This window comes from Sarcophilus harrisii, chromosome 6 (assembly GCF_902635505.1).
Source record: "Sarcophilus harrisii chromosome 6, mSarHar1.11, whole genome shotgun sequence".
Lineage (NCBI taxonomy): Eukaryota > Metazoa > Chordata > Mammalia > Dasyuromorphia > Dasyuridae > Sarcophilus > Sarcophilus harrisii.
This window is the reverse complement of record NC_045431.1, coordinates 123138300-123153275: the sequence shown is the minus strand read 5'-3', so window position 1 is coordinate 123153275 and position 14976 is coordinate 123138300. Positions and strand designations below refer to the sequence as shown.

General features: G+C 35.1%; 1 protein-coding gene across 1 annotated transcript in view; it reads left to right on the top strand.

Annotated features, from left to right (window-relative positions):
• Nucleotides 1-11570, top strand: part of UGT8 (UDP glycosyltransferase 8) — a 98397-nt gene extending 86827 nt beyond the window's left edge. Inside the window, exons 5-6 of the mRNA XM_031943250.1 lie at nt 5816-6035; nt 10590-11570. Coding sequence (XP_031799110.1) covers nt 5816-6035; nt 10590-10953 — 584 coding nt within the window. The 3' untranslated portion in view covers nt 10954-11570. The remainder of the gene's footprint in view (nt 1-5815; nt 6036-10589) is intronic.
• Nucleotides 11571-14976: the final 3406 nt, after the last annotated feature.

Below are 14976 nucleotides of genomic sequence, written 5' to 3'. Positions count from 1 at the left end.
CCTCCAGAGACCCCAAGAAAACCTCAACAGAGAACATTACATTTTGGAAAGAACATTACATAAGAGAACTGTGGTACAACGTACACACACAGACACACAGCTTTTCTAAATCAATCTAGTGGAAGCTAGGAGAGGAGTTCTGGAGCTAAAGGCTCCTCTGAATTTACCACTAAGCCCTCAGGGAATGGACAATTCTGTTGTGGGTGGGAAAGGAACCCCCAAAATTTGGGGTCAGAGCAGTGTCTCAAAAGAATTTGCAGGCTTGCTTGAACCTGTTTCCTGCTCAAGGGGCAAAGTTTTATTGTAATTATAACACCATTACTAGCTGACTAAATCCCAAAAATTTTTTAGCAAAGTCCTAAGAGAAAAGAGACAGCTTTATTTCTTTCTATCATTGATATGCTAATTCCATGGCCTAGAGGTAGGGCCAGGGCTATCAATCAGCAATGAATTGAGGAGTGGTCTATTCAGAATCTGACAGATTGTTATTCTTAGATTGGGAGTATGGGAAGTCCCTGAGGCAGAATATTTAGAATTACTGACTTAGTGTTACAACAAAAGCCTCCCATAAAATCAGGGGACCTGAAAATCGTTGCTATATTATATCAATTTCTCCTAGGGAATGCTCAAACAAAACAGTATTTCCCTGTATATTTTGGTACTTCATACCAATTCTTCATAAAGAGCTATCTTCTTGGGGACAACTTGATAATAGGTTTAGAGTCAGTTAGATTCTTTCCAAGAATTCCTTTCCAAAGTTCTCAGTTTGTTGTCCTCTGTAATGTAAGACTCACCTGATCTTACCAAAGGAAAACAGGAGAATCCTTATGAACTTGAACCCCTTAGGATTTTACCAATAGCAAAGGGAAATAGAAGCTTTTTATGGACTTTAGCCACCTAAATTATCCCAATCCCAAACCCAGTCACCCAGGCAGCTCACTAGTTCTTGTCAGAAGAAAAGTGTGGAGGACTCAGCTGATCTTACCAAAGGAAATGGATCCTTACCAAAAGGACTTTCAAAGGTTCACAGTATCTTATCCTCTTTTCTCCCCACCTCACTAATTGCTTGCTCTGCCTGGGTTGTGCACAATTTACCTGACTAATTTCAAGCTTCTCTCAACTGACTCATCTGGTGGGCTGAATTAATCCTGCCTTTGCTAGCCCACTTCTGTTTTTGCTTTCTCTCTGCCCAAGGATTCAGGATAGGAGAGATCCCTCAGGAATAAGAAATATCCCAGAATGAGCCCCTAAACTGGGTGGGATAGTAGTGACCACTCTCAGAGTAAGAAAAAGTAAAAAAAGGGATTTATTGTAATTTTGCAAGTAAGGGCATTTTCTAACTGACCAGGTGATAGTTAAGGATTGCAAAGCACAAACTACAAAATAAAGATTAAATAGAACAGAAGCCCCTTCCCTCCACTTTGACCTTTTCTCCCATTATCTGGGGGAGTCCAGGCTCTAAAGGGAGGCGACATCTAACCGAGAAACAAAACAATAAATTGCCTTTAAAAGAAGTACTTAAATGTTAATTAAGAGGTGATTGGAAACAGGAGGGGAATGTTCATTCAAGACAATCAAACACTTGGAACTTTTTAGCTATAGCTCAATTTGTTACTGCAAAGTCTCAAGTCAAGACCATATTCTCATGAGTGCATCTTCATTCAGTTTATCCTTATTTTCAAATATTTGTCACATGGAGTCTACACCAAGGTGTTGAAAGCCTTCCTTAATTTCTTCCAGTATCACAAGGGTACCAGAGGAACACTGGCTATCTTATAATTTTTCCCCATGTAGCCAGATCCTCTTCTTTTCCAGTACTTTGATTACTTTTGCCTTTTCTTTTTTCCTTCCTACTTTTTCATTGGTGGCGTGTTGCAGCCTATTATATAATCTTACCATAAATCTCCTCATTGATGATTTATGATCCTTAAATCGAGGTTTATATAAAAGGACAACCAACCCTTATTCTGGACATCGAAATCAAGATATCTGCACTATATTGGGGAGCTATTCCTAATTGTTCCATAGTCCTAGCAAAGTATAACTCATTTATGAATTGCCTATGTTCAACTCAATCACTTATCTTTGCATATTTTCCATTCCCACCCAAATGTACCTTACTCCCTCACAACCTTCTCAACAATCACTCCAGTTGCTCAGACCACAGTACTGTGTTCTTTTCTGTATACAATAAAAAAATCACTGTCAATATTCTGTCCAAATAAGCAGGCACTCAATTTCCTGACAAAACAGTTTTGGTTTTCAATGTCAGTAGGATTTTCTGAGTATTCATTCCTTAATACCTTATAGGTAATCAGTAATTGCAGGTAGCTCTTTGGGCACTGAAAACAATTTCTTCAAATTCTATCAATTTGCCTTCTATAGCTAAGATTGTACTTTGGGGGAGAACTATTATGACCTCTCATACTTGTTCATTGTAGTAAATTCTGCAGTATTCAAATAAGCTTTCCCTCTGGAAGTGTATTTTCCCACATTCTGCACAATTATTGAGGGTCTCTTCACTCCTGAAGTTAATCACTGACTGCTCTCTTATGTCTTCCTTATTTTTACCAGTCTTTCTTTGCTTGGACTTCTCTCCTTTGCAGCGCTCTTCCATTTTTTAATAATCTTCACTTATTTTCTCTTTAACTTTTAATCTTAAAAACCTGCATAGAATATTAAGAAATTAAGCGACTTTCCCACAGTTATGTAGCCAAGAAGGGTGCTGAGGGAGATTTAAATGCAGGTTTTCCTGATTTTAGAACTCTGGCCAAATACAAGAATCATCATTTCTAAGGTAAAAGACATGCTCGGGTGTATGCTAATAAAATATTTAATTGCTGACTTTCTGGTGGTGGTGGTGGTGGTGGTGGGGAATGATGTAATTAAATCTCATAGCCAAGCTCACATTTTTTTCAGTCACTTTCTTAAATCTTAGCCAATCAGTAAAACAACACTTTTTAAAAAAAAATAATCATCACCACCCCTCTGCCATCTATAAGATAATCTCTCAGCTCAGATATGAGCTTGTAGTTTTGTTTAAGTACAAATTCTGACTTTTCCCCTTTCTTTTCCTCCCTTTCTTTTGTAACTTGAATCTTTCCCATCTAAGGTGCCTTTTTCAACTTTTACTTCAACCAGTGACTTTCTTCAGGCATTAAAAAACAACCCCAGCCCTCTCTTAGGTTCCTCTCTATTGCCAAAGTCCTATAATAGTCATTTAATGTTTGATGGCCCTTTTAGATCCATAGAAACTTAAATTTATTTTTACATATTCTTGTCTGGACAGTCATATTTCAGGGGTTTCTCTAGTTGTAAAAATTTTAGGATTCCATTTGTCCTGGGCTTCATTCATAATAAAAGAGAAGGACAATACTAGGTTGATGATATAATTGAAATCATTCAACTCTCTGATATGCCAGATGAGAGTTAACCAAACTTGATACAGATACAGTAAAAGGAATGGTTCGAGGAGCTGTATGTAATTCTGTCCCTTCTTCCTGACTGAGCTATTTATTTATTTGGTTTTTTGCTTTTATTGCTTTCTTCGTCAAATGAGGGAGTCAAACTAGATGGTTTCCAAAGTCCCTTCCAATTCTAAATCTGTGATCTTAATTTGGCCAAGGGGCAAGTTCATTTTGAAATATACAAACAGAAGCTCCCAACTCTGATTCAAGGATTTTAAGGGATTATGGCATACTGTCAGAATAGAAGGGATTGTCATCCTAACAGAAAAATGCAATATCATTACAGATGTATGATCATATATAACTTTATATGTGATATTTTAGAGGGGAAAATGTAACTAACAACAATTAATATTTTCACAAAACCTTATGTATGTACCATAATATTCCATAGAACAGAGTCTGAAAAACACTATGAAACTCTATTTCTATTATGGAGACTTAACTTTCGGGTTAAATTTAAAATCAGATTTATTATCAGCTTCTGTTCTACATATGACAAAATAATGCTTCATGTTCTAGTAACATACATAATAAAAGCACAGATTATCATTAATTGATAACTTCACTGGTTTGGTAGTGAATGCATAGTGTTGCTGTCTTACATTCAATTTTTATATTCATAACTATTCCTTAAGCAAAATATCAAATTATCCAATTTTCTAGATGAGGAAACTGAGGATATAGAAGTATTTCAAACTAAAAAAACATGGCTGTTAAGCTATTAGACCAGATTGAAGTGTTGAAAGGCAAAAATAAAATCCTAATTCTTTGCAATTCTCTTGTACTGCTCATAATTCTGTATAAACAGTATTTCATAAATATGAATGTAAACAAATATTCACAAATGATGAAATCTTGGTAGAAAAAAAAAACAACAACCTAGAAACCTAATTGAATTTCTAAAGTTGGCTACAGGGGATTATTGTTATTGTTGTTTGCTTCAGATTACACACAATTTGGAAGGGAAAGAGGGAGAATAAAATTTAGGTTTCTTAATCTGACTCTTAAATGAGAAAATGACCAACATGTGTCCCGAAGGATGTCTAATCATCTATAATACTATTGCTATATTGAGCAAGAGAGCTGTTCTCTATAGCCTTCTAGTACAAGTTCAAGCTTTTTACCTGTAAGAGTCTAGAAATTTTACAGAGATCTTTTATGTTCATCTTAAAAGGATCAGAATGGTATTAGAGTTGTTAATAACATCTAAGTGATGTTAGCTTTCCTAATTCACAATTTCACATAGTTTCTCTCTGCCTGATTGTGGAATTAAGATAAAACTAGATACTAAAAATCTCTGGTTCTTATAGGATGAGCACACAAATATATCATAGACTTTCTGGAAATTCAAAATATAAAAAATTCATTTTCAAGATATCAAGTGAGTGAATGTATAGTTATAGTTCTGAGTAATTGTACAGATAATAATAGCTTAAATTATGGTATGATTTGATAGTGCCCTCCAGTGTATTAATTTTTTGCATAAAATTTTCTTAAAAAGATGTATTATTCTTTAAAGCCATTAAATCTGATAATTTCTTATTTAATAATTCAATTTTCATTGTTTAATAAGAAGCTGTGTTGGATAGTAGAGAGCATACTCAACATTCAGTTAGAAAGCTCTGGATTCAGATTGATCCCAGTTCTGATGCTTGCTTCCAGTCTGATCATGAGAAAATCTACTTAAAACTCCTTGACTTTCTATTGACTCATTTGTAAAAGGAAGGAATTGGTCCAGATGGTCTCTGTGGCCCTGTTAGCTCCAAATCTATGTGATCTCTGATTGTTAACCTCTGAATGCCTAGGACAATTCATTAGGACTTTTTTTTGTTTTCCTAAATCAAAGAAAAGTTAGTCTGCAGTCTATGTTGGTGAAGAGAATGAACCCTCATACTGGGAGTTCCATCAAAATGATAAAATCTGCGTCGCTCAAATTAAAAATAAAATTGCTAAAAATGTTTCTTTAAAGCCAGTTACCAAAATCAAAATCAAAATACCAATCTTTAAAGCCATTACCTATGATGAATAATTTATTCAGAATTGTTTTCAGTTTCTAGAAATATCTTGTGACAGATTTTTACTTCTGCCACAGAATCTCTTCACATGGGTTGGATTATGTGTCTGTATGTCTGTAAATTTGGATGGAAGAAAAATGATGTCTTTGTTTCTATTAACTTTTAACTGGGCTTTTTCTTTTCTCTCAATTATAAATTAATTAAGCAACTATTTTGAGAAGTCTATATGCTTCACAATATTGGTAAATATTTACAAAACCCTGCCCCAGGTTCAGAAACCTTCAGCTCTTTATGTAACATTCTTATTTCATTTATTGCTCCCTTCTTTAGGACATTCAAATATTAAAGCATTTCTAAGCCACGGTGGCTTGAACAGCATTTTTGAAACTATGTACCATGGAGTCCCTGTGGTGGGTATTCCACTTTTTGGAGATCATTATGATACAATGATTCGAGTTCAGGCAAAAGGCATGGGGATATTGCTAGAATGGAAGTCAATGACTGAACAGGACTTATACGAAGCCTTGATAAAAGTTATTAATAATCCCAGGTAAGTAATATTTCTTGATTTATTTATTATACATTATATTATATATTATATTATTATATGTATTATATTAATATGTATTACATACATATAAATATATATTATATATTATTATTATATATAATGTTATATAACATTAAATCCATGCATTCTGTTTAATGCAAAACTTTTTTCCACTTTAATATGAAAAAATATTACAATCAGATAGCATCCATATTGAGGCTATAAGTTGCCAACTTTCACTCTTAGCGTTAGTCAGAGCAGCATGCCTGCTTTGATCCTTCTGTGTAGGTCTTGGGCTACTTTGGGCTAACTGCAAACCACTCCCATAATCCCCTGCTCAAAAGGAATAGCTTTCTTATTGATCCTGACTTTTCAAAGTGATTTCATGCATTATGGCATGCAGTGAAGGCCCAGGTTCTAACTCACCTGACATCTTTCTTGTTGCCTTTAGGGAGAGATAATAAGGAAAGTGTCACCACATTCAGGACCAAGCAAGGAGAATCTCTTACCCTAGGGCCTGTGGTAATAATTTGTTCTAAAACTTGATGGTACTCAGATGAGTCATCTTGCTATCCTGCATAGCATTCTTGTTAAGGCCCTGACTCCAACTTACAAACTTCATGTTGGTTCTAATTTCCCAAAGGAATTTTCATCCAAATTTTGTATGTATAAATGTAGTCTCTTGTAGGCATCTTTCTCTATGCCATAGGCTTTCCTAGAGGTTAAAGGGTAATGCCTCTGAGACAGAACTAATTCTGTAGTTTTGGAAGAAGTATCAATTAGACTCTCCATTATCAGTAAGCCCAGCTGAGTCTTACTCTACCAGGTAAGTCTAGGAACATTCATTGCATGTAAGGGTATTTTAAAAGTTCTAGATCAAGCAGCTTTTACAATTCCATTTACATTCCCCTTCCTTTCAAAGTTTGACTTTGAAACAAATCCATGATTTTTTTCTACAATGAAGTATTTTGTGAACAGTGTATAAATTTTAAAACCTTGTGTGAACATTTATTGAGTAGTGAGTAAGCTATCTATAGCATTTGAAATTTTCAGTCTTTGGGCCAGAGGGCTTCTGTGGACTCTTACCAGTAGGTGAAACTTTTAAGATTGGAGCTCCTTTGCCTGGAAATTCTTCACTTCCAGGGAGCAAGGAGAAAACACTAAATCCATATCAGCTTAATGAAGAAGGAAGTTGTCAATATGGAGCAAGTTTTCAGGTAATTAGCATCCTCCAAATCCAATACTGAGCTGGGCCTCAGAAATTGTCTTAAGCAATGAAGAGACTGAATCAATTGTCTGTCATCAATGATGCAGAGAGATTTGCTCTGGAAAATTGGCTTAGTCACTGTACCATCTAAGAACTTTTTATCCACTAAATCCAGTCAAGTCTTGGTTAAGTACCTACTGTGATCAAGGCAGTGTTCTAGGTGTTGAGTATACAGAAGTAGAAATGAAACATTCTTTGTCCTCAGAGAATAACATTCTCTGTAGATGTTGTAGATGAGGTGTCTCAAAATCACTGTTAACAATTTGGGACAGGCATGAACCCAAATGACTTGAGGATAAATAATAATTGAAGAAAAGACTGGTACTCTCAGTAGCCTCATTTGAGTAGATTAATTGAGGGAGAACAGTAATAAGGGTACAGTAGTACCCTATTTTACAGGTGGAGGCAGCTTGGCATGGTTGATAGAGAACTGTGGATTCTAAACCTAAAAATTCAGATTACTTGTTTGATATATCCTGACTCTGACTCAGCAAATGACTTTAACCTTTCAAGGATTTCAAGAGACAACTCTCTTCAGACTGTATATTGCAGTGAAGGTACCAGTCAGAGGGAACTGCTTCAACTGAAAGTATCCTATGCTAACGAAATCATAGTTCGTCCAACCCTATTTTATAAATATTGTGAGGGATGTAGAAGACCCTTACCCAAAATGACTACTCAGAGATCATTCAGTAGAAAGCAGAAAAGTTGTTTATTAAAACCTTTGGAGGATGAGCCATCCCATCATGAGATAAGAAAGAGAAAGCTCATGGTAGGAGAGCTAAAGAATTAATAAAGATATACAGCTTTTATAGGTTCTATTATGAAGGATTACATCATAAGTTGGGGAGTATTGAGAAATAGGTGCCCCCTCTCCCCTAATTGAATGTTAAACATTGGTGCCAAAGGCAGATTAGAACGGAATGCTTTTTTCCCTGGTTCCAAGAGGAATCATCAATCAGATCTTCAAACTTCAGAATACTGAGCTGACATCATTTAAACTAATAATCTAAATATTGTTAACATTGAACAAGGATAAATGTCATCGTCTCTGGTTAAATAGATGTAAAGTTTTAAGTAAATATTGGCTTGCACACACTGTACTTATGAGGGTCACAGAGACAAAAATAATAAAAAATACAGAAAAAGAATTTAAACATTCCTGTAAGTTCTTCACCTTATCTCTCCATTCCACACAATATGAAAATAGTTTTAGACAAGGGATGAAATGACTTATCCAAAGTGACCAAGTTTATTATGTCTTGCTCCTATCTTTTGTAATATCAGTTGTCATACGTCTTGAAAGAGATCCTCCCCAAAGAAGCTTTTACTAATAGTGTGACTTAATTTCATTTTCTAGCAATAAGATATTAATTGTATGAGGGTGAATTTTATCATTATTATTTACAAATAAAGGATTAAAATTCATTTTCTAGGTTTCTGGTATTGAGTATATTGTTCAGTAAAGGTGATGATCTGCCTTGACAGAAGTTTCCTCTTTAAGAGTTCCCATATTGATAAAATTACAGGTCCAGTGATCAATAAATAATAAATAAGTGCTTACTATGTGCCAGCCATTGTGCTACATGTTAAGAATACAAAAAGCAGAAGATAGTCTCTGTTCTGAAGGAACTTAAAATCATGCAAATAAATATAAACAAAGCAAGATAGATACAGAATTCCTAGATATAGGAAATGAAGTATCTTGTACATGGAACAGCCATGAGGCCAGTGTCACTGGATGGAAAAGTATGCATCAAGGAATAAGGTGTAAGAAGATTAGAAATAGAAAAGTGGTAGAGGTATAGGTTATTAAGAGTCTTGAATGATAAACAGAGCATTTTTTATTTAATTCTGGAAGTGATCATATCTTGTTAAAGCTTATTGAGGGCATAAAGGCACAAAGTGGAGTTGGGGGATACTGACATGGTCAGAACTGTCACTGAACAGAGAATTGGAGTGGGGTGAGACTTGAGACAGGCAGATCCACCAGCAAGGTATTACAGTAGTTCAGATGTGAGTTGATCAACATTTGAACCAAAGTTGTGGTTTGATTAGAGAAGGGGACATATTTGAGGGATTTTGCAGAGGTAAAATCAATAGATTGTAGCAATAGATTACATAGGGGAGGTGACAGGTAGTGTGGTATCCGTGATAACTCTTATGTTTTGAGCCTGAGGAACTGAGTGGGGAAGTTGTTCTCTACTGGGGAATTAGGAGGGAAAGGAGGGTTGGGGGGGAGGATAAATATAACTTTGGACAAGTTGAGTTTAAGATGTCTACTGAACATGTAATTTGAGATATATAAGATGAATTTGGAGATGCATGATTGAAAGCTATCAAAGAGTTTGAAGCAGGATTGGCAGATTTGAGAATCATTAACATAGATATGGTAATTAAATTTATGGGAGTTGGTCAGATTATTAAGTGGTGTAGAGGGAAAAGATAAAAATGGTAAATGACAGAACCCTCTGTTGTTAGAGGGCATGATTTGGAAGAGGGTCCAACAAAGGATACTGAGTCAGATAGGTAGAAGGAGAATCAGGAGAGAGCAGTATCCCAAAAACCTAGAGAGAAGAAAATATTGAGAGATTGATCAGTAGTATCAAAATAGGCTGCAGAGAGGTTGAATAGAATGAGGATTAAGAAAAGAACTTTAGATTTGGTGACTGAGATCTTTGGTCACTTTAGAGAGAAAAAATTTGGTGGAATGGTGAGATAGGAACCTGGATTAAGCTGGATTAATGATATCAAGGAAAGTGAGGGGAAAAAAGAAAGTGAAGACACCTGTTGTAGAGAAGGTCTTTTCACTGAGTTTAACAGCAAAGGACAGAAGAGATATAGAAGAATAGCAAGGCTGGAAGGTATACGTGAGATGGTTTTTGTTTTTGTTTTCAGGAAATCAGGGATATATTTATAAGGCTGTTGAGAATGAGCTGCTAGAGGAGAGATTGAAAGTAAGTGATAGAATAGAGGTTGACAGAGGGACAGTCTATTGGTCCGGTGCAAATAAGATTACCAGAATTAAAAAAAACATTTAAACACTATTATCCTAAATCCCAGGCATGCCAAAAAACCTAGTAAGATACCATTAACACTTGTTTTCTTAATGTATGACTATCATAATCATGCTTGTGCAAGTACTATATCTCTAGATAGTCTCATCCTGTTTTGTCTTCTCTCCCACATATAGTGTGCTTATTCGTGTTCAGTTTAGACAAATTATGTCAGGAATATGGGATATTAACATTTTAAACTTTGTTTTCTCCTCACTTATTGCCATTTAGCTACCGTGCACGTGCCCAGAAGTTGTCAGAAATTCACAAGGATCAGCCTAGTCATCCTGTCAATCGAACTGTATATTGGATTGATTACATTCTCCGTCATAATGGAGCACACCACCTACGGGCTGCTGTCCACCGCATCTCTTTCTCTCAGTATTTTTTACTGGATATCGTCTTTGTGCTGTTACTTTGTGCTGCTTTATTTTACTTCATTTTCACAATGATGGTCAAATTCACCTACAAACATAGCACATGTCTCTGGTCTAGGAATGAGCATAGCGCTGTTAATGGACATTACCACAATGGAATCCCCAATGGCAAATATAAAAGAAATGGCCATATTAAACATGAGAAGAAGGTGAAATGAGCCATTCCCACCTGTGTTATCTCAAGGAATCAGATCAGTAGTTGAATTTTTATCACTGTAACTTAGTCTAACAGCTACTTAAAGGAAAACCTCAGTAAACAATTCTAACAGTCCCCTATGTACTCTTACAGGATGAAATTCTATGTAACTAAGATGTCTTTAAAACATGCATGCGTGCGCGCACACACACACACACACAAACCTAAAGTGTAAAAGTGCATTTTATTCTTAATACTGAAGAGACGTTATTTTGGCACTGAAATTTTTTAGCAACCTTAACTCTTTGAATCAATTCAATGACTAAGTTCTTAGTTTTAAAACCAGAGTGTGTATGACTGAGATAAGAAATTTTTTTTTGTTCTCAAAAAAGCTTTTTTTTTAAAGTTTAGTTTAATTTTTTAATGCTTTTCTCTTAATTGAGAGAATTTCAGCCAGCTGCATATTTTTAAATTTATTGAAGTTACAACACTCCTAAGAATGAGATTGAGAATAAGGCATGATCCCAGAATGTTTGGCACCCAGAAATTTAGTTGGTTGTAAACTCAGAATACTACTATGAAAGAATGTTTCCTCCCTAAACTGAGCACTAAAGAAGAAAAAGAAGTAGCAATGATATTTTTACTATATATGAACTCTTTTGGCCTCTGCTATTAAAAACATGAAATTAAGTAAGGGTACAAATGATTGTCACTTAATAGATATACACATATTTTGTTTTGTTTTTTCCTTGTGTTTTCCATTCATCAATAACTTTCCTCTGGACAAATTTTATGGGATTTAAAAAATTATTTCAACAAAGAGCATAGATATGTTGAAAATACATAATTAAGAAATGAAACTGACAACAATGTCCTTGCAAAAAGTTTGACCTTGTATACATAGCTTTGTGAAAGAAGGGGGTTTCTGTCTCATCTCTTTTCCATTTCTCTTTCTTTCCCCCTCATTCCTTTTCTTCCTTCTTCTCTCTTTGTCTTTCTCTTCATTCTTTTCTCTTTTTCTTAAGAAATTTTTATTTTTTGGAGAGGCAGAATTGATATATAAGAAATATTTCAAGTGTTTCCTATAATAGGATATTTATATTTAAAATCTGTTTCATTTCAATACTTCTATATTGAAGAGAGAAAAAAGTAAACATGATCTTTGTTATATTGGTTCAGACCACACTGTCTTCATTGCTAATATTTCATGCTCTCAAAACAGCATGTCTAATTCTTTTAGTTGGGAACTGCTTTTTGACAAGAGATTTAGAATCAAACCCATAATAAAGACCACAGAGATCATGTTTTTCTTTTCCCAACATGATCCCAATTGCCCTCTTTCCCTTGGCAATCTTTTTCAATCACTGTAGCTGACATGGGATATCAATACTATTGATTTGAGAACAGGGATGCAGGAAATTCAGCAGACTAAAACCAAAACCATTTTCCTGCTGAAATCTGTCAAAGTTGGCAACTATATTTCCATGTCATTTCTGTTTACGGTGTTTGCTCCACAGATGCTGAGTGTATGCTTTATATATAGTTTTAAATCCCATGTCTCACCAAGGGAAGGGAAAAGAACAATTTATCTAGTGTTGTTCACTAACATGGGAAATGTAATGAAAATTAGATAAGAATATGGAAAAATCATCTTCATACACAGTGATGCGACATTTCATTACCAGTTACACCAGGAGCCACCATCCCATTGTGCAAGTTCATGTTACAAAAAAAGTTTCTGATGCACAATGCAGACAAGTGTGCTGCTTTCTGAATATTTGAAGAAATTATAAACAAGCTTTAACTATGCTTTTTTCCCCTTTTCTTTTTCTCCTTTTTTTCATTCTTAGCATAACAGGACAATTAAAAGAGAATGCTTATACACAGGTAATGATTGGTGGGGTGGTAATAGAACTTGGAGTGTATGAATGAGCTGGTTTTACTGTTTTTGGTATTGAAGAAAGTAGCTAGTACAAGCACTGACCGGATGATTAAGCCTAATTAATCTCCACTGTGATAAAACAAACAAAAAACTTAAACAATAAACATGAATTTAATGGAGAAAAATGTTGTAATAAGTTTTTACTTAGTTATTTCATAGAATTATTATGTGCGTCTATTCCACCCTCTTCTTGATCTCTAGATTCTTCACGTGTATGAGCATGTGTATGAGCGCATTTATGCATTGTGCATTCTATCTGAAGCAATTTTTGTTCTCATGTAATGTGGGGGCAATTAGTGTCAAAAAGCATAAACACACTTTTTATACCAGAGCATCATCATTGAAGTAAAAATGGTAGGCACTGATTTACACTGAGAGTTTTGTTTCTTCATAATAAACTTATTGTTAGTTGGTTTCAATAAATGTTCATTAAGTGTTTTCAGGATTTGCACACTTATTGGTAACCCTCCAGTAAAGTACAATATTTAAGAAACTTGGGTTGTCTTTCCTTAGAGAATCAAACCTACTGATAACTTCCTAGAGGATACAAAAAACAAAAGAATTATGTCTCCCTCCATTTCTTTTTTCTTCCCCTCTTCCCCCTCCCAATAGGACAGTGTATAGCGACCTTCTCTTAAAACCTAGCTCTGTGACTCTGGACAAGTCATATTCTGGGGTTTGCTGAAGCCAGCTCCAATCAGCTCTGTAGAACAGATTTTTGTGGATATTGGCAAATACTAGAAATCTGGGCTTGATTTGTTGTTTTGCTGATTTATCTACAAGGAGTAAAAAATAATGAAGAAAGCAATGAAGAAAATTTTACATAATGCAGATTAAACTTTAAAGTATGTCATGTTTGGAAAGTCAGTTGTTAAAATTTATCAGTATATCCTTATATATTGATGCTAGATAGCTCTCTAAAACTCTGGCGTTTCAGAGAACAGGCTGACCTGTATTAGAAGATGGAAATCCATATTGCAATGAAGTCACAGATCTAGCTAGCCTTTGTCCCTGAGAACCACTTGGTACCTGATACCTGGCCACAGAGATGTAGTCATTTGTGGCTGTGAGTTTTCTCTTTACATTTGGGGAAGGTATAAGTGCACTGTAATAGAACAATTGGCTCCAGGAGTTTTGGTTTAGAGGGTGTAAGCTTAACACAATTATATGTTTAATTTGCAAAATAACATTTTCTCTATCACTTAAGGCACTCAAAAAAGCCCCCCAATAAATCAAGACCTAATTTCTAGCCTCAGAGGTGTAAATTTTCACAATCAAAATTTTTTCAATTGACTATTGAGAGCAAGACGCAGCAGAGCCCTGCAGAAAGTCCAACAAAGGTTAAGAAATACTGTTTCTCATCATTCTAGATGGTGGAGTGTAGGAGAGGGAAGGGGTAAGAGTTTCATAGAATTTTATCTTCCCTTGCTTCCTTCACTTTCACTTCTATAACCTAGTTCTCTGGGTTCACATGACCCTCGGGATTATTTAAACTGATTGTGTTTAAAAAAAAAAACACCACTGTTTAATTATTTAGGTTTACTAATTCATTCTGTGATGTTGGGACAAGTTATCCTTTCCCTGGACTTTAGTTTCCTTATCTAAAAGTAAGAATGTTGGACTAGATGAATTCTTTGATTCCTTCCAACTTTTAATATTCCATAAGAAATGTATGGCAGTCACATCATCTAATTTGTAATAACAATATTAACATTCCCAATCAGGGCTTCCTATGGCTTTACATACTTTCTCTCTAGAGTAGAGGTATAAATCTAGGAAAGCAGGTTTGTCCAGCTTTTGGTTGTAGGGCAGGGATCCTTGGCTTAGCAAGGTGTTCCTCGCTCAGATAGCAAAGGCAATTTTAGACTGGCTTTTGGAATTATTTTCTGCCCTAATATTTATATAGTGCTTTAAAGTTTAGACAAATATATTTTTTTAAATATCTCATTTTATCTTTACTTTATAGATGAGGGAACAGAGGCAGACAAATGATTTCCTTAGGGCCACACAGCTGGTAAAGTGTTTGGAGGCCTGACTTTAATTCAGATCTTCTGATTCCGGGTCTAAACTATCTGTCATCACCCTATTCTGGTATTTCTTTAT